Below are 23,208 nucleotides of genomic sequence, written 5' to 3' on the forward strand. Positions count from 1 at the left end.
TGTTCCTTTTGTCTCTCTCTTTCTTTGAGCTCCTCGTCAATCGCTGTCAGACTAATCAGGGTTGGTTGTAAAAGTGAACAAACCCAACAATAGACCCTAAGGGGATCACCTTAACTAGTATACAACAGTGTGAGCTACTTTTCCCATTGGCTTACAGCAACAGAACAACACAGTCAATGTAGCTGAGGCTTTTGTTCTAGACCAGTACCAACACACTGGATTCAACTAATCCAGATGTTGATGAGGAGGTACCAACACACTGGACTCAACTAATCCAGATGTTGATGAGGAGGTACCAACACACTGGATTCAACTAATCCAGATGTTGATGAGGAGGTACCAACACACTGGACTCAACTAATCCAGATGTTGATGAGGAGGTACCAACACACTGGATTCAACTAATCCAGATGTTGATGAGGAGGTACCAACACACTGGATTCAACTAATCCAGATGTTGATGAGGAGGTACCAACACACTGGATTCAACTAATCCAGATGTTGATGAGGAGGTACCAACACACTGGATTCAACTAATCCAGATGTTGATGATGAGTTGAGTAAGATGTTCTGGACTGTGATATCATTGTGATATCATTGGACTGTGATATTATTGGACTGTGATATCATTAGATACAACAGATGACAGGTCCAGCTATCTCATTCTCTCCGTTGTACTGGGGGCCAACGAGGAGTGATAGGCATCTAGGGGCAGTGTCAAGAGGTTGATTAGGGAATGGCGTCTGATGGACAGTAGCAGGCTGGCAGAGTGGTGCAGAGTCACACACACACACACACACACACACACACACACACACACACACACAACCACCACCACCACCACTAACAGTATTCATATTATCCCTGATTTCTGCCTGTCTGACCGCAACCTGCAACCCCCACACAAACACACAAACACGTCTGTCCTTATGTCGGATTGCTGGCCACTGCTAAATAACGATTAGTCGTTGGAAATTCACACTGGAATTCCGAAATTTACGACTAGACAACTGGCAAGAGGCAACAGCCATTTCCCCCCACATACTTCCAATGCCTTCCCTCCTCATTCCCAGACCAGATTGACAGACCAGACAGACAGACCAGATAGACAGACCAGACAGACAGACCAAACAGACCAGACAGACCAGATAGACAGACCAGACAGACAGACCAGATAGACAGACCAGACAGACAGACCAGACCAGATCAGACAGACAAACCAGACAGACCAGGACAGACCAGACAGACCAGATAGAAAGACCAGGGTCAGACCAGACAGACCAGATAGAAAGACCAGACAGACCAGACAGACAGACCAAACAGATCAGACAGACCAGATCAGACCAGACCAGATCAGACAGACCAGACAGACCAGATCAGACAGACAGACCAGACAGACAGACCAGACCAGACCAGAAAGACCAGATCAGACCAGACAGACAGACCAGACCAGACCAGATCGACCAGACCATACAGACCAGACCAGACAGACAGACCAGACAATACAGGCCAGACAGACCAGACCAGACCAGACCAGACCAGATAGACAGACCAGACCAGACAGGCCAGACCGACCAGACAGATAAGACCAGACCAGATAGACAGAAATGATAGACAGACCAGACAGACAGACCAGACAGACCAGACCAGACAGGCTAGACCAGACAGATCAGATAGACAGACTAGACCAGACAGGCCAGACAATACAGGCCAGACAGACCAGACCAGATAGACAGACCAGACCAGACAGGCCAGACAGACCAGACAGACAAGACCAGGCCAGATAGACAGAAATGATAGACAGACCAGACAGACCAGACCAGACAGGCTAGACCAGACAGACAGACAGACAAACCAGACAGACAGACCAACCCAGACAGATAGACAGACAGACCAGATAGACAGACCAGACAGACAGACCAGACAGACAGACCAGACAGACCAAGCAGGCCAGACAGACGGACTAGACAGACCAGACAGACGGACCAGACATACCAGACCAGACAGACCAGACCAGCTGACTAAGGACCAACTGTAAACCTCATCTACCCCAGAGCTGTCTCCTACTGTATTCCTTATGGCCACACCCACAGACTAAATAACATGGAACATAATAGAATAAAGTGGAATATATTAATATACACATACATGGCCAAAGGTATGTGGACACCTGCTCGTTGAGCATCTCATTCCAAAATCATGGGCATTAATATGGAGTTGATCCCTCCTTTGCTGCTAAAACAGCATCCACTCTTCTGGGAAGGCTTTCCACTAGATGTTGGAATATTGCTGCGGGGACTTGCTTCCATTCAGCCACAAGAGCATTAGAGAGTCGGGCAATGATGTTTGGCGATTAGGCCTGGCTCACAGTCGGCGTTCCAATTCATCCCAAAGGTGTCCGATGGGGTTGAGGTCTGGGCCCTGTGCAAGACAGTCAAGTTCTTCCACACTGATCCCGACAAACCATTTCTGGTTTGTGTACGGGGGCATTCTCATGCTGAAACAGGAAAGGGCTAGACCTAAACATTTGCCACAAAGTTGGAAGCACAGAATTGTCTAGAATGTCATTGTATGCTGTAGTGTTAAGATTTCCCTTCACTGGAATGAACGGGCCTTGCTCGAACCATGAAAAACAGCCCCAGGGCATTATTCTTCCTCCACCAAACTTTACAGTTGGCACTATGCATTCGGGCAGATAGCATTCTTCTGGCATCCGCCAAATCCAGATTTGTCTGTCGGACTGCCAGATAGTGAAGCATGATTCATCACTCCAGAGAATGCGTTTCCACTGCTCCAAAGTCCAATGGCGGCGAGCTTTACACTACTCCAGCCGATGCTTGGCATTGCGGATGGTGATCTTAGGCTTGTGAGTGGCTGTTCAGCCATGGAAAACCATTTCATGAAGCTCCCGACGAACAGTTCTTGTGCTGACGTTGCTTCCAGAGGCAGTTTGGAACTCGGTAGTGAGTGTTGCAACGGTGGACAGACAATTTTTACACGCTTCAGCAGTCGGCCGTCCCGTTCTGTGAGCTTGTGTGGCCTACCACTTCGCGGCTGAGCCATTGTTGCTTCTAGACGGACCGGGGCAGCTCTAGCAGGGCAGAAATTTGACAAACTGACTTGTTGGAAAGCTGGCCAATTTTAAAGTCACTGACCTGATTATTCAATCCCTGTAACAACTATGATGACCAGTCAAGGCCTGATTAATCAATCCCTGTAACAACTATGATGACCAGTCAAGGCCTGATTAATCAATCCCTGTAATGACTATGATGACCAGTCAAGGCCTGATTAATCAATCCCTGTAACAACTATGATGACCAGTCAAGGCCTGATTAATCAATCCCTGTAATGACTATGATGACCAACCAAGGCCTGATTAATCAATCCCTGTAGCAATTATAATGATTAATGCTGCAGACCAATACTACTGTCACACTTTGGCAACATCAAAGCACTCCTCCTTTGCCCATACAGTGAACCCCACCTGCTGTGCCTGCCTGCGTGCGTTTGTGTGTTTGTGTACACTATACCAGTGTACTCCCGGGTGGTGCCACTAGAGATGCTCCTCGTGTGATTGACAGCTACTGTACCCCAGATGTCCCCGTGTTTGTGTTTCTCCTTATGTCTTATTGAGGTCTCTGACTACATCCACTTACAATGGATTACTGCCTGCTCCTCTCGCTCTCTCAACCCCCATAGGGACTCACTGTGTGTGTGTGTGTGTGATTCTATACTCTATAGTCAGGCCATAATGGAGCCCAGATGCTTTGAGATGCTAAGGAGCCAACCTGCCCGCTGTCAGACTGACACACACACACACACACACACACACACACACACACACACACACACACACACACACACACACACACACACACACACACACACTCATTCACTCTTTCTTTCTCTCTTTTTTCTTTCACCTATTCCCAGTGTCTTATTTCATTCTTTCTTTTGTTCTTTCGTTCTCTTTCTTTTCCCCTCTTTTCCTTTCTTTCTTTCTCTCATTCCAGCCCTCCCTCCCACCCTCCCTACCTCCCTCCCTCTTTCCCTCCCACCCTCCCTCTATTGCATTTCACCCTGAGCATAAAACATGTGGGCCTCTCTAGTGCCATGGCAACTGATCCAAACAGAGAGAGTAGCAGAAGTTTGCAATAGCAACAAGTTGACCTTAAAAAAGGCTTTTGTTGCGGGTGTACTACAGGCAGTGTTCACTAGCTGGTTTCATCTGACTACAGGCAGTGTTCACTAGCTGGTTTCATCTGACTACAGGCAGTGTTCACTAGCTGGTTTCATCTGACTACAGGCAGTGTTCACTAGCTGGTTTCATCTGACTACAGGCAGTGTTCACTAGCTGGTTTCATCTGACTACAGGCAGTGTTCACTAGCTGGTTTCATCTGACTACAGGCAGCGTTCACTAGCTGGTTTCATCTGACTACAGGCAGCGTTCACTAGCTGGTTTCATCTGACTATAGCCAGCGTTCACTAGCTGGTTTCATCTGACTACAGGCAGCGTTCACTAGCTGGTTTCATCTGACTACAGGCAGCGTTCACTAGCTGGTTTCATCTGACTACAGGCAGCGTTCACTAGCTGGTTTCATCTGACTACAGGCAGCGTTCACTAGCTGGTTTCATCTGACTACAGGCAGCGTTCACTAGCTGGTTTCATCTGACTACAGGCAGCGTTCACTAGCTGGTTTCATCTGACTACAGGCAGCGTTCACTAGCTGGTTTCATCTGACTACAGGCAGTGTTCACTAGCTGGTTTCATCTGACTACAGGCAGTGTTCACTAGCTGATTTCATCTGACTACAGGCAGTGTTCACTAGCTGGTTTCATCTGACTACAGGCAGTGTTCACTAGCTGGTTTCATCTGACTACAGGCAGTGTTCACTAGCTGGTTTCATCTGACTACAGGCAGTGTTCACTAGCTGGTTTCATCTGACTACAGGCAGCGTTCACTAGCTGGTTTCATCTGACTACAGGCAGTGTTCACTAGCTGGTTTCATCTGACTACAGGCAGCGTTCACTAGCTGGTTTCATTTGTGTGTATATTCTGTGTTTCAGCATAGACATCCTGCTTTAATGTAGTGGGTTAGTAACTTGGTGGCAGACTTTAATGTAGTGGGTTAGTAACCTGGTGGCAGACTTTAATGTAGTGGGTTAGTAACCTAGTGGCAGACTTTAATGTAGTGGGTTAGTAACCTAGTGGCAGACTTTAATGTAGTGGGTTAGTAACTTGGTGGCAGACTTTAATGCAGTGGGTTAGTAACCTAGTGGCAGACTTTAATGTAGTGGGTTAGTAACCTAGTGGCAGACTTTAATGTAGTGGGTTAGTAACTTGGTGGCAGACTTTAATGTAGTGGGTTAGTAACTTGGTGGCAGACTTTAATGTAGTGGGTTAGTAACTTGGTGGCAGACTTTAATGTAGTTGGTTAGTAACCTGGTGGCAGACTTTAATGTAGTGGGTTAGTAACTTGGTGGCAGACTTTAATGTAGGGGGTTAGTAACTTGGTGGCAGACTTTAATGTAGGGGGTTAGTAACTTGGTGGCAGACTTTAATGTAGTGGGTTAGTAACTTGGTGGCAGACTTTAATGTAGTGAGTTAGTAACTTGGTGGCAGACTTTAATGTAGGGGGTTAATAACTTGGTGGCAGACTTTAATGTAGGGGGTTAGTAACCTGGTGGCAGACTGATTCATTCAGCAAAGCTACGTACTTCCCAAACTAGGAACAATTGGCAAACACAGAAACCGACTGGCAGCCATAGAGGCTATTTTTTCTTTTATTTTTCTATTTAACTAGGCAAGTCAGTTAAGAACAAATTTTAATTTACAATGACGGCCTACCCCGGCCAAACCCTCCCCTAACCCGGACGATGCAGGACCAATTTTGCGTGTCCCTATGGGACTCCCGATCACGGCCGGTTGTGATACAGCCCGGGATCGAACCAGAGTGCCTTAGACCACTGCGCCGCTCAGGAGCCATAAGCTAGTAAGGAGTGGACACACACGCTACAGGTCTAAAAACCATGTGAGGGAAGGTGACAGAGACATTAGACAGACAGTCTCTGTGGAGGAATGTAAGGGCAATAACCTCCAAGCTTTTGGACAGGCATGAAAGGAGATCTCTCTTTGTTAAAGAGTTAAAGTAACAGTATCTGTTTCAACCCGTCTGAGATTTGAATGTAAAGTTTCAGTGGATGCGTGACCAATGGACATGGCTCCTTATTAGGTATGGTTTAAACTTTAACATGACTCACTCATTCTTTTCCTATATCTCTGTTTCTCTTAGCCAGTCAGCCAGTCAGCGAGTCAGAGAGTCAGAGAGTCAGTCAGTCACTCAGTCAGTCAGTGAGTTACTCACTAACTATCTCGCTTCTCGCTCTCTTTCTCTCTATCTCTCTTATCCCTTCTCTCTTCTCTGTGTTCCACCTCTCTGCTCATTTATCTGTCTGTCTGATATTGATAACTGTGACAGTGTATTATTGGAATCTCTAGTCAGTTTAGAATTTATCTATTTTAAAGGTGCATTATGCAGTAATCGCTCCGCCATTTCCTGGTTGTTAAAATTTGAATAGTTCGCCTAATTTCAGTTTATGTGACAAAACCAGCAACTATAATGTAGAGAATCAACCGCTGTGAAATATCTTTTCAATAACCAAAAATATTGTATTTTCTGCTGTTTGAAACTGGTGTACAAAACCGAAAGTAGAAGACGGAAAACCGAAACTTAAGACCAGGAACCATTGAAATAGCACACATAGAACAGATATACCGCTTCTTAGACCTGCTTTCAATGAGAATGACAGATCTATAAATTACATCTATAACTTACATCCCAAAATGTTACATATTGCAGCTTTAAGTGTTCAAGTGTGTGTGTGTGTGTGTGTGTGTGTGTGTGTGTGTGTGTGTGTGTGTGTGTGTGTGTGCATGTGTCTGCGTTAATCAACAGAGAGACCCATAATTAAGCTGTATTCCTGAAACGTAAATCCCTCCTTACATCAATTATACATCCAGGTCGTAACACTTGTGTGCGCGCGTGCATTTCTGCCTCCAGATAACACAATCTTATCTGATAAATGGAGACAATGCTTCTACAGCTGTGTGTGTTACTGCATACTTGGAGCTAGGAACACAAGCATTTCGCTATACCCGCAATAACATCTGTTAAATATGTGTATGTGTCCAATAGAATTTGATTTGAAGCGTGTGTGTCAGGGGATGCTTCTTTGCTGTTGTTGTGACCTAGATCCAACTGTCATCACTTTAGCCATGCTAGAGAGGAGGGAAGTATGACAGTCACCATATGGGCAAGCATTGTTTGTAGATTTTACTCATTTATCAGACGCTCTTATCCAGAGCGTGTTACAGGAGCAATTAGGGTTAAGTGCTTTGCTTGAGGGCACATCGACAGATTTTGCACCTAGTCAGCTCAGGGATTCGAACCAGCAACTTTTCAGTTATTGGCCCAACGCCCTTAACCGCTAGGCTACCTACCGTTCCACAGCTGTGATTTTCACCACAAACCCTAAATGTTACCCTAACCCTAAGCTGCTGTAAGGACAAAAAGCTTATGCACTTGCTCAATGCCCATGACTTCTGTGAAATTAATATTGTCACGTTTGACCTTTGTAGCCCTACTGGATTCCTACTGTAATCAGATTGATATCCTACACCTGTTGCTCACGGTTGCTTTGCCATGGTTCCGTCACGCTATGGTGGCTTAGTAAGGGAAAGGATACATCCAAATGGAGCGGTGTGGAAATGGGGTTGGAGAGGAAAGGGACAGGAGGAAAGACAGGAGTGCGGTGGAGTGATAATCCAGAACAGGAAAAAAAGGAAGGGAGGAAGGGAGGAAGAGGATGTGGCAGAAAATAAGCATGGACAGGAAAGAGGGATGAGTGGAGGGAGGAGAAGAGGTAAAACACAGAAACATTGTGTTATGCTCCATGCTGAAGTAAGTTACTTGACATTTACTGCTCTCTGCAACTATCGATCCTTGTTGCTAGACAGAAGATCAGCGAGGGAAGGAGAGCATTCTTCAGCCAAATGGCCAGACACCTTACAGCAACTAGCGAAAACTTGGTTCTTGGGGGGACTTTTGATATGACATGTCATGAATCATGATTACTAAGGCAGTACAGAGCACAGGAGGTTGGTGGTACTTTAATTGGGGAGGACAGGCTCATGGTAATGGCTGGAGCAGAATCAGTGGAATGGTATCAAATACATCAAACACATGGTTTGATGTCATTCCATTCGTTCCGTTCCGGCCATTATTGTAAGCCGTCCTCCCCTCAGCAGGTACATAAATAATATTTTATATGTGTACATACTTTTCTTGCATTGTTAAAGATCTTTATTAGCATGATCAAACGTACAAGTAACTGCCAAAATAACCTTTGAACAGGTTATGATAGTAGGTGCCAGGCGCACTGGTTAGAGTGTGTCAAGTACTGCAACGCTGCTGGGGTTTTTACGCTGAACAGTTTCCTGTGTGTATCAAGAATGGTCCACCAGCCAAAGGATATCCAGCCAACTTGACACAACTGTGGGAAGGATTGGAGTCAACATGGGCCAGCGTCCCTGTAGAATACTTTTGACATTTTGTAGCGTACATGCCCAAATGAATTGAGGATGTTCTAAGGGAAAAGGGGTGCAACTCAATATTAGGAAGGTGTTCATAATGGTTTGTACACTCAGTGAATGTGCGTACAGAGACAGGAGATGGCCATTCCTTGAAAACCCCTCTTACCCATGATGCTCAGTATCTGTATGCACACCAAACACTAACCAAACTGGATTAAGTCTTAAGTGTCCTCATTCCCAAGAGATTTGGGATCTCTGCTGTGCCTCTTGATTGGAATACCTGGCTTTTCCACCCTTTCTTTCTCTCTGGAGCACCATAGACATTCCGGAAGTCTGTAGAGATTCTGTAAAATCCCAGAGGTGACTCAGATATCCGTAATAATCCTTTCCTCCCTGTGGCAACCCTGGAGTTATTAACAGATTTATCATATACTTCCCAGTGACGGATCCTATCTGGGTAGGGGTAGAGGTAAAGATCCTCGGTCACACCACATCCCATCAGTCTCATCTACTAGATATCAGAAAGAGAGAGATATCTAGAGCCTCATTCCTCTGTTACATCTTTTCAGTCATTCGTCAGATGCTATTCAAAGATGGGGAATGGAGTTGCATCACCAGACAAGCTCGTTGGGCACTTTGTTACAGTTTAAAGCATTTTCTGATAAGGCATTGTCATACTTTAAAGTTTTTCAAAACTTATTTACATAAGCTTCCAAAGAACAAGATACTTCTGCAGTGTTTTTGTGGCATTCTTCCAAATCATCCTCTGCTAATTACCCTCACTGCATCTGAGGCAAAGTAGAGCTCAGACAACAAACACACTTTCTCAGCATGTTTTGGAGAGGAGAAGGTGAAGTGTATTTTAGCTCGGTCTAACTAGTGAAGGAGAATGGAGCGGGGAATGTGTGTGTGAGGGAGGAGGAGGAGTTACTTCAATAACTTTAGAAATAATCGGTGAACAACATCAGAGAGAAATTAGCTTTGGGGATTTGTATCCCAGAGTAGCAGGAACAAAACCGGGCCCCTGGAGGTCAGGGGGGAGAGGAGGGAGTCTGCCCAGCTACGGCCCACTCCTGCTGGGGTCACAGGGTTAGGGGGGGGGGGGGCACCTACCCTCCTGGAGGGTCCTCTAATGCCATTATTCCAGGCAGAGTAGACCTTGGCTGGGCTGGGGGTGAGGAGAGGGGTGAGGGGCGGAAGGTGAAAGGAGGATGTGATCCATGATGATTCTGGCCTGGGAAGTGGTCAACTTCTCGCATACCACACACACACACACACACACACACACACACACACACACACACACACACACACACACACACACACACTCAGCACACAGTTTTACATAATGTACATAATGTTGCTGGTACCATCTCTTATGACTGAAAATAACTTCTGGACATCAGAACAGCGATTACTCACCACGAACTGGAAGAAGCTTTTTCCTTCAACGAGTCTGAGGAGAAAGATATACTGCTCTCCCGGGAACAGGCCCAGATCCCTGTCATTTGCGTGAAGAAAAGACGGAGGAAAAGAGGACGCAGATCGGGCTGCCTTCTGAGAATCCGTAGGCGATCAGAGTAAACTCTCACTGCCATCAATTCTACTTACTAACATGCAATCATTGGAAAATAAAATTGATGATCTACGATTATCCTACCAACAGGACATTAAGAACTGTAATATCTTATGTTTCACCGAGTCATTGCTGAACAACGACATGGATAATATAGAGCTGGAGGGATTTTCAATGCACCGGCAGAACAGAGAAGCTACGTCTGGTAAGACGAGGGGTGGGGTTGTGTGTCTTTTTGTCAATACCAGCTGGTGCACGATGTCTAGTATTAAAGAAGTCTTGAGGTATTGCCCGCCTGAGGTAGAGTACCTTATGATAAGCTGTAGACCACACTGTCTACCAAGAGAGTTCTCATCTATATTATTCGTAGCCATCTATTTACCACCACAGACCAATGCTGGCACTAAGATCACACTCAACCAACTCTATAAGGCCATAAGCAAACAAGAAAATGCCATATTTTTACCAGCATGTTACATGTGCAACCAGAGGGAAAAAAAACTCTAGACTACCTTTACTCCACACAAAGAGATGCATACAAAGCTCTCCCTCGCCCTGCATTTGGCAAATCTGACAATAATTATATCCTCCTGAATCCTGCTTACAAGCAAAAACTAACGCAGGAAGTACCAATGACTCGCTCAATACAGAAGTGGTCAGATGACGCGGATGCTACGCTACAGGACTGTTTTGATAGTACAGACTGGAATATGTTCCGGGATTCATCCAATGGCATTAAGGAGTATACCACCTCAGTCATCAGCTTCATCAATCAGTGCATCGACAACGTCATCCCCACAGTGACCGTACGTACATATCCCAACCAGCAGCCATGGAGGCAACAGGCAACATCCGCATCGAGCTAAAGGCTAGAACTGCCGCTTTCAAGGAGCAGGACAATAATTCGGATGCCTATAAGAAATCCCGCTATGCCCACCATAGTGCCCAAGGAAGCGAAGGTAACCTGCCTAAATGATTACCGCCCCGTAGCACTCACGTCAGTAGCCATAAAGTGCTTTGAAAGACTGGTCATGGCTCACATCAACAGCATCCTCCCGGATACCCTAGACCCACTCCAATTCGCATACCACAACCAACAGATCCACAAATGACACAATCTCAATTGCACTCCACACTGCCCTTTCCCACCTGGACAAAAGGAACACCTATGTGAGAATGCTGTTCATTGACTACAGCTCAGCGTTCAACACCATAGTACCAACGAAGCTCATCACTAAGCTAAGGACCCTGGGACTAAACACCTCCCTCTGCAACTATATCCTGGACTTCCTGACGGGCCGCCCCCAGGTGGTAAGGGTAGGCAACAACATGCCTGCTACGCAGATCCTCAACACTGGGGCCCCTTAGGGGTGTGTACTTAGTCCCCTCCTGTACTCCCTGTTCACCCACAACTGCGTGGCCAAACACAACTCCAACACCATCATTAAGTTTGCTGACGACACAGCAGTGGTAGGCCTGATCACCGACAATGATGAGACAGCCTATAGGGAGGAGATCAGAGAACTGGCAGTGTGGTGCCAGGACAACAACCTCTCCCTCGATGTGAGCAAGAAAAAAGAGCTGATCGTGGACTACAGGAAAAGGCGGTCTGAGCTCTACTCCTTGGTGTCCACATCACCAACGATGTATCATGGTCCAAACACACCAAGACAGTCGTGAAGAGGACACAACAAAACCCCTCAGGAGACTGAAAGGATTTGGCATGGGTCCCCAGACCCTCAAAAAGTTATACAGATGCACCCTCGAGAGCATCCTGACCACTTGCATCACCGCCTGGTATGGCAACTACTCAGCATTAGACCGTAAGGCGCTATAGAGTGTAGTGCATACGGCCCAGTACATCACTGGGGCCAAGCTTCCTGCAATCCAGGACCTATATAATTGGCAGTGTCAGAAGAAAGCTCATAAAATTGTCAGACTCCAGTCACCCAAGTCATAGACAGTTTTCTCTGCTACCGCATGGTACCGGAGTGCCAAGTCTAGGACCAAAAGGCTTCTTAACAGCTTCTACCCCCAAGCCATAAGACTCCTGAACAGCTAATCAGATGACCACCGGACTACTTACATTGACACCCCCCATTTGTTTTTACACTGCTGCTACTCACTGTTTATTATGATTGCATAGTCAATTCACCCCTACCTACATGTACAAATGACCTCTAACCTGTACCACCGCACACTGACTCTGTACCGGTACCCCCTGTATATAGCCTCATTATTGTTATATTATTGTGTTACTTTTAATTATTTTTTACTTTCATTTATTTGGTAAATATTTTCTTAACTCTTCTTGAACTGCACTGTTGGTTAGGGGCGTGTAAGAAGGCATTTCACGGTAAGGTCTACACTTGTTGTATTCGGTGCATGTGACAAATACAGTTTGATTTGATTTGAACCACCCAAGCCAACGGCTTGTTCACTCCGCTATCATCCAGAAGGCGAGGTCAGTACAGGTGCATCAAAGCTGGGACCGAGAGACTGAAAAACAGCTTCTATCTCAAACCTTCTATCATCAGATTGTTAAACAGCCATCACTAGCACAGCGAGGCTGCAGCCTACATACACAGACTTGATATCATTGGCCACTTTAATAAATGGAACAGTAGTCACTTTTAATAATGTCACTTTAATAATGTTTACATATCTTGCATTACTCATCTCATATGTATATACTGTATTCTATACTATCTACTGTATCTTAGTCTATGCCGCACTGACATTGCTCGTCCATATATTTATACATTCTTAATTCCATTCCTTTACTTAGATTTATGTGTAATAGCTATTTGTTGTGAAATTGTTAGATATTACTTGTTAGATATTGCTGCTCTGTCGGAACTAGTATGCACAAGCATTTCGCTACACTCGCAATAACATCTGCTAAACACATGTATGTGACCAATAAAATTTGATTTGACACACCTGTGTGTGTGTGTGTGTGTGTGTGTGTGTGTGTGTGCGTGCGTGCGTGCGTGCGTGCGTGCGTGCGTCCGTGCGTGCGTGCTTGATGGCTCTGACATGCAGTGTGCCGTCGTAGTTGAGTTGTATTATTCCTCTTGGCCAGACAGCTTTGAGCGATGCACAACAGACTAAATATAAAATGTCCCCTCTCTGTCAACTCACACTAGCATAATATTGGCTGGAAATTAAACACTTAAACACCAAGCACACACACAAAAGATACTGAACTCCCTCTACCCTCTGCACATGCTCTCTATCTCTGTCTCCTATACTGATGGTTTGAGTGTGACATTTTAACTGTATCAGTGAGGAAGCCAACAGTAGCCGTCATGATGACCTGACAAAATTCCATTGATATTCAACTTTTCTCTCTCTCTCTTTCTATCTCAATTAAATTCAAATGGCTTAATTGGCATGGGAAACATACGTTTACATTGCGTAAGCAAGTGAAATAGATTATAAACAAAAGTGAAATAAACAATATAAAATTAACAGTAAACAGTAAACATTACACTCACAAAAGTTCCAAAGGAATAGAGACATTTCACATGTTGTTTTATGTCTATTTACAGTGTTGTAACAATGTTCAAAAAGTACAAAAGGGAAATAAATAAACGTAAATATGGGTTGTATTTACAATGGTGTTTGTTCTTGTGACAACAGGTCACAATTCTTCATGTCGTGACGACACACCGTGGTATTTCACCCAGTCGATATGGGAGTTTATGTGAATTCTTTGTGGATCTGTGTAATCTGAGGGAAATACATGTCTCTAATATGGTCATACATTTGACAGGAGGTTAGGAAGTGCAGCTCAGTTTCCACCTCATTTTGTGGGCAGTGTGCACATAGCCTGTCTTCTCTTGAGAGCCAGGTCTGCCTACAGCAGCCTTTCTCAATAGCAAGGCTATGCTCACTGAGTCTGTACATATTCAAAGCTTTCCTTAATAATTGGTCAGTCACTGTGGTCAGGTATTCTGCCACTGTGAACTCCCTGTTTTGGGCCAAATAGCATTCTAGTTTGCTCAGTTTTTGTGTTCATTCTTTCCAATGTGTAAATATATTTTTGTTTTCTCTTAATTGGGTTGGGTCTAATTGTGTTACTGTCTCTCTCTCTCTCTCGCTCTCTCTCTCTCTCTCTCTCTCTCTCTCTCTCTCTCTGCAGAGTGTGTTGGGTGTATGTCTGGTGTTGTCCAGGTAACATGGCTCTGGTTCAGACCCTGCCTGTGTCTGTGACTGACCACCCCAAGCCTCCCACCAGCCTCCATATCGTCACCCTCTCCCCTGTCGTCGGAGGGCCCTGTGGCACCTTTTTCCCCGGAGCCACCATGGGCTCCGTCAGCAGCCTCATCTCTGGCCGAACCCATCAGGAGCAGCGACACTGCCGGGCTGCCAGAGAGTTCAGGTAGGGTGCTACTCATTGGTCGTAGCCCGGGTGCCAGTCTGTTCATGCCCTTGCCCACTCTATTGCTGTCCTGGTCAAGACAAACGGCTTGAGAATAAGTGACAAGGAGTTGGCATGGTAGCATAAACACATCTGGCACTCAGACTATATTGGTTGTGGACAAGGTGATTTTCTAGCCTGGATGCCAGTCTTTTGCCTTGTTTCTGCTCTCTTGCCAACTCCTTATGGGATTGTCATACCAAACAAGAGCACAAACAGACCTGGGGCCAGGCTAGTGATTCTTCCCTTACTATGGAAAAGAGCTACTGGAAAAGTGCTGTATACTGTAATTCTTATCAATGATTATTCTAAATGATAATTATTTTTATTTCAGCACTAAGCCACGCCGTAACACCCCAACCACCAGTTGTTTCAGGCTCCAGGATGATAGCAACACCCTGCGCAGCGGGAGCTCTCTGGAACAACTACTGGTCATCAACAACCAGACCCAGCTCCTGCCCACCAAGCTTCAGCCGCCGCCACTGCCCACCAAGAAGCAGCCCCGGGAGGGTAACTCTGCTGGCGGGGCTGGGGGTGTGGCTGGAGGTGGTGGTGGTAGTGGAGGGAATGGGAACTATGGGTTTGTGAGTGAGGAGGTAGTGACTGTAGGAGCCCAGAATGATAACCATGTGGTGACGGTGGGGAGTCCGTGTAGCGACTCGGAGGAGCAGAGGAATAACCGAGGTCTCAACGGGAATATCGGCGGTCCGCCGCCCAAACTCATCCCAGTGTCAGGAAAACTGGAGAAGGTGAGTTTCGGAGGGGGATTCCCAAAATGTCAAGTGGTTTCCGAGCTTGTGGTATCTGTGTATCTAATAAGTCCTATATTAATGACCATCCCAGCTTCCTGTTGGTAATGCCCATGCATTGTCATTGTGTATATTAAGTCTATCATTAGTATACTTTTATTTCTTTCTCAATTGTAAGTTTCACTTGTAAAATCCTCACTAAGCTTATATACAGAACATAGAGTCTAGCTAGCTAATAACACTTCTATATAATGGTGAAGTGAACGTTTCAGTACCTCACTATTAACCAACTACTCCAGCTACTAAGCAGCACCGGTGGTGAGGTGCTACTATGCGACATGTTTTACCTTAGATCCTCTCTGCTGATTGGCTATTCATTTCTATTTATAGAGCGGGAACCATAATCACAGCTTAGACAATGCTGGTTATAGATCTTTTAACAGTCAGTCACCTCGTGTCTTATAATCAATGTCAGAGTTATCTTATATTCTCTGACGCACTCAAAGAGGGCTGAGGGAAACCATTAAGAAAACCGCTTACCGAACCTGTGTAGAGAGCTGTCTTTCTCTGTCTCGCTCTCTCCTCCTTCTCTTGATCCGTCCCTATCTCTCTCTCTCCGTCCCTCCATCTTTCTCTTCCTCTCTCCAACCTCTCCGCCCCCCGTCTCTCTCTCTCCCCGTCTCTCTCTTATGTCGTGACATACTCAAAATCATGAGAAAAGCTGCTTACTGGAAACCTATGAATATTAATGAAGCCAATCAGAGCTTTCAGAATGACCTTCCGTCCTATCAGTGTGCCTGTCTTCAATGGGAGGAGACCAGGCATTTCTAATTAACACTGCTGGTATAAATCACCAACGTCAGTTTCTTTTATATTTCTTTCCCTTTATTTAACAAGGAAATGCCAATAAAGTGTTGGTCAGAGCTATGATACTATAGGATTGAGAGGGTCTTGTCTAGATTCAATTGATTTTGATATCAGGCAATAGGGAAAATCATGAGCGTGATAATAATTCATTATTTATCGTTAAAAACAACAATGTTAAGATGTATTAAAGTGAGTTTTCTGGAAATGCACTTGATATGAACAACAGGAACCATTAACAAATACTATCTTCCATTAAGAAATACTGTCTTCATTAACTTCACTAGGGTAGGGGGCACTATTTTCACCTCCGGATGAAAAGCGTGCCCAAAGTAAACTGCCTGCTACTCAGGCCCAGAAGCTAGGATATGCATATAATTGGTAGATTTGGATAGAAAACACTCTAAAGTTTCCAAAACTGTTAATAATGTCTGTGAGTATAACAGAACTGATATGGCAGGCGAAAACCTGAGAAAAATCCATCCAGGAAGTGGGATTTTTTTATGTTTAAGTTTTCTATTGAATGCCATTACAGTATCCATTGACTTAGGACTGAAATTGCACTTCCTATGGCTTCCACTAGATGTCAACAGTCTTTAGAAATTGTTTCAGGCTTGTATTCTGAAAAATGAGGGAGTAAGACCTCTCTGAATGAGTGGACACTGCAGTGTCCCAGAGGTTTTTCATGCGCACGACCGAGAGCGCGCCTTTCTTGTTATCCTCTTATATTGACGAAGCTTTTGTCCGGTTGAAATATTATTGATTAATATGACTAAAAACAACCTGAGGATTGATTATAAACATAGTTTGACATGTTTCTACGAACTTTACTGATACTTTTCGTCTTCCTGTTGTGACTGCCTTTGAGCCCATTGATTACTGAACAAAATGCGTGAACAAAACTGAGGTTTTTGGATATAAAGAGAGACTTTATCGAACAAAACAAACATTTATTGAGTAAATGGGAGTCTTGTGAGTGCAACCATATGAAGATCATCAAAGGTAAGTGATTCATTTTATTGCTATTTCTGACTTTTGTAACTCCTCTACTTGGCTGGTAACTGTTTGTAATGATTTGTCTGCTGGGTGCTGTTCTCAGATAATCGCATGGTATGCTTTCACCGTAGAGCCTTTTTGAAATCTAACACCGTGGTTGGATTAACAAGAAGTTCATCTTTAAACCGATGTATAACACTTGTACGTTTTATGAATTTTTATAATGAGTATTTCTGTTTTTGAATTTCTGCAATTTCACTGGATGTTGGCCAGGTGGACGCTACCGTCCCACACCCACTAGAGAGGTTAACAAATAATGTCTTTATTAACAAATACTATCTTCCATTAACAAATACTGTCTTCATTAAAACATATTCGCTATAGGGGGCAGTATTTTCACAGCCGGATGAAAAACGTAACCAAATTAAAATGCCTACTACTCGGGCTCAGAAACTAGAATATGCATATTATTAGTAGATTTGGATAGAAAACACTCTGAAGTTTCTAAAACTGTTTGAATAATGTCTGTGAGTATAACAGAACTCATATGGCAGGCAAAAACCTGAGAAAAATCCTACCAGGAAGTGGATATCTGATGCGTGGAATCTTTTCAAGTCATTGCCTATCGAACACACAGTGACTCAGTAATCATTGTGCACTTCCTAAGGCTTCCACTAGATGTCAACAGTCTTTAGAAAGTTGTTTTTAGGCGTCTATGATGAACAGAGACGGAACGAGAAAGGCTGGGAAGTTGTAGAACCAGGGAAGGACATCAGTTCATTGGCGCGCATTCACGCGAGAGGTAGCTGTGTTCCAAAACGTTTTTCAAGACACTGGAATGGTCCGGTTGGAATATTACTGAATTTTCACGTTCTAAAGGCCCTAAAGATTGATGCTTTACAACGTTTAATATGGGCACGTATTTCATCCGAACGTGAAAATACTGCCCCCTACAAATAAGAGGTTAACAAATACGGTCTCCCATTAACAAATAATGTTTTCATTAACAAATACTGTCTTCATTAACAAATACTGTCTTCCATTGCAGAACATGGAGAAGATTCTGATCCGTCCCACCGCGTTCAAACCGGTGGTCCCGAAGAACCGCCACTCAGTGCAGTACCTCTCCCCGAGACCAGGGGGCAACCTCTCTGAGAGCCAAGGCAGCCTCAACCTCCTCCTGCCCCTGTCTATCAACGGGAATAATGAAAATACAGTGGTCAATAACGTGAATACCGTGTTCAATAACGTGGTCAATGGCACGGGGAGCTACGGGAACGTTGTACCTCTGGTCGGCTCTTCCTCAGATAGCAAGAGGAACTCATACAGCAGAGGACGCAACGCTCGCAGCAGCCATTCCTGCTCCATGTCAGACTCTGGCCGTAACTCCTTGTCCAGCCTGCCCACCCACAGCAGCAACGCCTACAGCCTGGCCAATAGCGAGGCCTCCGGGTCATGTTCAGGGTCTGGGGGGTCCGGGGTGGGCCCGGAGCCTGGGAGAACCACAACCACAAACGGAGGGTTGGGGATCAACGGAGGTCACGCCCACTCTACCTCCCACGGTCACTCAAACTCGGACAGCGGGCGGTCGTCGTCCAGTAAGAGCACAGGGTCGCTGAGTGGGCGAGGCCAGCCCCTGTCGGACAGCGGGTCATGTGGGCGCTCGCCCCCGACCCTGGAGGGTTATGAGGGGGTGGTGAGGGAGCTGGAGGAGAAGTTGAGGGAGAGAGACCTGGAGCTGCAGCAACTCAGAGAGAACCTGGACGAGAACGAGGCTGCCATCTGTCAGGTGAGAGGGGATTTAAGCAGGCTTAAAGTGTTGCCTCGAGGAGAAATATGATTAAAATGTTTGTTTCTGTCATTTCTGCTGGTTCTATTACTAAGCTCAATTATTCCATATATACTGAACAAAAATATAAATGAAACATGCTACAATTTCAATGATACAGTTCATATTTAAATAAATTCATTAGGCCCTAATCTATGGATTTCACATGACTGGGCGGGGGTGCAGCCATGGATGGGCCTGGGAGGGCCTAGGCCCACCCACTTGGGAGCCAGGCAAAGCCAATCAGAATTTGTTTTTTCCCACAAAAGGGCTTTATTACAGACAGAAATACTCCTCAGTTTCATTAGCTGTCTGGGTGGCTGGTCTCACACGATCCTGCAGGTGAAGAAGCCGTATGTGGAGGTCCTGGGCTGGCGTGGCTACACATGGTCTGCGGTTGTGAGGCCTGTTGGACGTACTGCCAAATTCTCTAAAACGACGTGGGAGGTGGCTTATGAACATTCAATTCTCTAGCAACAGCTCTGGTGGACATTCCTGCAGTCAGCATGCCAATTGCACGCTCCCTCAAAACTTGAGACATCTGTGGAATTGTGTTGTGTGACAAAACTGCATATTTTAGAGTGTTTTTTTATTGTTCCCAGCACAAGGAGCACCTGTGTAATGATCATGTTATTTAATCATCTTCTTGATATGCCACACCTGTCAGGTGGATGGATTAACTTGGCAAAGTAGAAATGCTCACTAACAGGGATGTAAACAAATTTGTGCACAACATTTGCGAAAAATAAGCTTTTTTGTGTGTATGGAAAATGTCCGGGATCTTTTATTTCAGCTCATGAAACATGGCACCAGCACATTACATGTTACATTTATATTTTTGTTCAGTGTATACTTTTGAGCCATACTAGTGCTGGTTCACAGTTTGACCTCTGGATGTGGTATCTGTATGTAACTTCTAAACTGTGACGACTAACCCCTGACCTCCTGTCCTGTAGGTATACGAGGAGAAGCAGCTTCGCTGTGAGAGAGAGCTGGAAGAGCTGAGACAGAGCTGTTCCTCTAAGATGAAACAGGCTTCACAGAAGGCCCAGAGAGTACAACAGGCCTTACAGCTACAGGTAACAGACAGAAATACTTCAGTCAACTTAGTTTGGGAAGCAGGGCCCTTCTTTGTGTGACAGGTATTGTTGCAAGTTACATAAAAAGCTATTATTATTATTGTTTATTACTGTATGATATGTTGCTTCTGTTTTAGTAGCGTTTCTTCATTTTCTGTCAAAATGTCACCCTAACACCGTACCCAAACCGGCCGCGCACGTGCGCCATTGTGCGCAAATTAATTTTGCCCCCCACACCAAATGCGATCCCGACACGCAGGTTGAAATATCAAAGCAAACTCTGAACCAATTATATTAATTTGGGGACAGGTTGAAAAGCATGAAACATTTATGGCAATTTAGCTAGCTAGCTTGCAGTTGCTAGCTAATTTGTCCTATTTAGCTAGCTTGCTGTTGCTAGCTAATTTGTCCTGGGATATAAACGTTGAGTTGTTATTTTACCTGAAATGTACAAGGTCCTCTACTCCGACAATTAATCCACACATAAAACGGTCAACCGAATCGTTTCTAGTCATCTCTCCTCCTTCCAGGCTTTTTCTTCTTTGGACTTTATATGGCGATTGGCATCTAACTTCCATAGTTACCACGATGACCAACCGAACTCAGTTCATCTTTCAATCACCCATGTGGGCATAACCAATGAGGAGATGGCACGTGGGTATCTGCTTCTATAAACCAATGAGAAGATGGGAGAGGCAGGACTTGCACTCCGTTCAGCGTCACAAATAGAACTGACTTCTATATTAGCGCTTGGCAACGCAGACGCTCAATGGCACATGTGAGCAGTGTGGGTGCAATAACTGAATAACATGTATGTTACAATTTATTTTGCAATGCTTGCACACACGACGCGAGCGGTGTGGTCAGCATGTAACTATCTGTGTCTTTATTTCAGGTGTTCCAACTGCAGCAGGAGAAGAAGAAGCTTCAGGAGGACTTCTCCTCTCTGCTGCAGGACAGGGAAGAGCTGGAGAGGAGGTGTGCCTCTATACAGAGAGAGCAGACCCAGCTGGGACCACGTCTAGAAGAGATCAAGTGGGAGGTGGGTGGGTCAGGCGTTAGGGTTGATTCATGTACACCCTTTCAAAGTAAGTGATCTCAATATTCACAAAATATTTTTTCTCCCTCATTTCCTCCTTCCTTCCCTCCCTCCCTCCCCAGGTGTGTCAGAAATCAGGTGAGATCTCCCTTTTGAAACAGCAACTGAAGGAGAGCCAGTCAGAGCTGAGCCAGAAGGGCGGGGAGCTGGTGGTCCTGAAGTCCCAGTTGAGAGAGGTCAGGTCCGATCTCCAGAACAGCCAGGCTACGACCCAGGAGGCTGGGTCGGCCCTACGAACACGCTCCCTGGAGTTGGAGGTCTGCGAGAATGAGCTCCAGCGCAGGAAGAGCGAAGCCGAGCTGCTCCGCGAGAAAGTCGGACGCTTGGAGGAAGAGTTGGCCCGCCTCCGAGATGCCCTGGCCAATCAGGGAGGAGGTTATCTTCCTGGAGGCCAGGCACCAGCCACTAAGGGCCAATGTATGAGCCTGCCCCTCCCCCAGGGGCGTGGGGGTGTGGCGGGTGGAAGGGGGGGCCTCAGCCCCTCTGTGGGGTACCGAGAGGCGGAGGAGGGGAGGCTGGGTTGGGGAGGGGAGAGTGATGAGACCAAGGCTCAGAGGCAGAGTGCTGAAGCTGTGCTGGGACTCAGGCAACAGGTGAGCTTTAACAACAACGATGTTTATACTTTCTTTCAGTCTCATATGAACCCCCATCACTCACACCATTGCACTAGTTTCTGTGGTTTCTCTATTGGTGTTCAGACAGTAAAACCTGCACATGTTAAAACCACAGACTTGGAAAAACAATGACCGACCTTCTTTCAATAATTTTTTTACCATTTTCATTGCAAAATAGTGCTTGAATAATACTTATTTTTTATACTGCTCTGTTGTGTATTGTTTCAACATTGTGATAGAACAACTTCATATGGATTTTAAAATGATCAAATAAATACCACCAATCAGTTAATCAACCAATCAATCCTTGTGTTGTGTGTCAGGTGGAGAGGCTGAGGGCAGAGCTGATGTACGAGAGGAGGAGCAGTGAGGAGCAGCTGGGAGGATTTCAGGAGGAGAGGAAGGTCTGGCAGGAGGAAAAGGAAAAGGTGATCCGCTACCAGAAGCAGCTGCAGCAGAACTACATCCAGATGTACAGGAGGAACAGAGATCTGGAAAGGGTGATGAGAGAGCTCAGTCTAGAGCTGGAGAACAGAGATGTAGAGGACTACGACGTCCACAGCGGCAGCAACGACATCCACTTCGAGGAGATCGCCGCTACTGAGATCTAGAGGGACCATGCAAGGGTGTCCTCTCGCCCGAGTGAGATTTAGAGACCAGACAGGGGCGTTGTCTAACCCCAGTGAGATTTAGAGACCAGACAGGGGTGTTGTCTAACCCCAGTGAGATTTAGAGACCAGACAGGGGCGTTGTCTAACCCCAGTGAAATTTAGAGACCAGATAGGGGCGTTGTCTAACCCCAGTGTCCTCTCGCTCCCATGACAATTAGTACCAGCACCCTGATTTGATCTGAATTCCCCATCACTGCTACTGAGAAGTCTGCGTCCAAAATGGAACCCTATTCGCTATGTAGTGCACTTATTTTGGCTAGAGAACAGGTTACCATTTTACATTTGCATCAAGACTACAGAGGGTGTACCTGGACTTACTCCCCTAACCACAGTACCAGCACTCTTTACTTCTCTACACTCTTAGGAAAATATGTGCTATCTAGAACCTAAACAGGTTCTTTGTCTGTTCCCATAGGAGAACCCTTTGAATAACTAGTTTTGGTTCTAGAAAGAACCCTTTTGGTTCCAGGCAGAACCTCAAACCAAAAAGGGTTCCCCCATGGGGACAGCCAAAGTATACTTTTGGAACCCTTTTTTCTAAGTGTGTATGCTGTCATGGACATTAAGGGAGCATCTCTGTCTAAGGGTTGATTTACTCCACTAGACACTGGGATGCACCCTCCTCTAGGCCCTCACAGGAACAGCTGACTACCTGCAGTCAGAAAGGACTCCATCACTTCGCCATTTGGACTTGAAAGAAGTTTAGGGT

General features: G+C 45.4%; 1 protein-coding gene across 7 annotated transcripts in view; it reads left to right on the forward strand.

Moving 5' to 3' along the window:
• The window catches only part of LOC115193550 (leucine zipper putative tumor suppressor 2 homolog), an 88,420-nt gene that overhangs the window by 63,819 nt on the left and 1,393 nt on the right, over positions 1 to 23,208 (forward strand). For 6 of the 7 annotated variants that reach the window (XM_029752275.1, XM_029752274.1, XM_029752272.1 and 3 more), the window contains 7 exons: positions 14,321 to 14,560; positions 14,934 to 15,348; positions 18,257 to 18,997; positions 19,993 to 20,115; positions 21,011 to 21,157; positions 21,277 to 21,807; positions 22,152 to 23,208. The exon at positions 22,152 to 23,208 is cut by the window's right edge and continues 1,393 nt beyond it. In XM_029752275.1, the coding sequence (XP_029608135.1) occupies positions 14,358 to 14,560; positions 14,934 to 15,348; positions 18,257 to 18,997; positions 19,993 to 20,115; positions 21,011 to 21,157; positions 21,277 to 21,807; positions 22,152 to 22,439 (2,448 nt within the window). In that variant the 5' untranslated portion in view covers positions 14,321 to 14,357 and the 3' untranslated portion in view covers positions 22,440 to 23,208. Of the gene's footprint in view, positions 1 to 6,066; positions 6,238 to 14,320; positions 14,561 to 14,933; positions 15,349 to 18,256; positions 18,998 to 19,992; positions 20,116 to 21,010; positions 21,158 to 21,276; positions 21,808 to 22,151 lie in introns of those variants that run through there. The other variant, XM_029752270.1, reaches the window with a different exon arrangement.

The sequence above is a fragment of the Salmo trutta genome, chromosome 5, assembly GCF_901001165.1.
Source record: "Salmo trutta chromosome 5, fSalTru1.1, whole genome shotgun sequence".
In the NCBI taxonomy this organism is placed as follows: Eukaryota; Metazoa; Chordata; class Actinopteri; order Salmoniformes; family Salmonidae; genus Salmo; species Salmo trutta.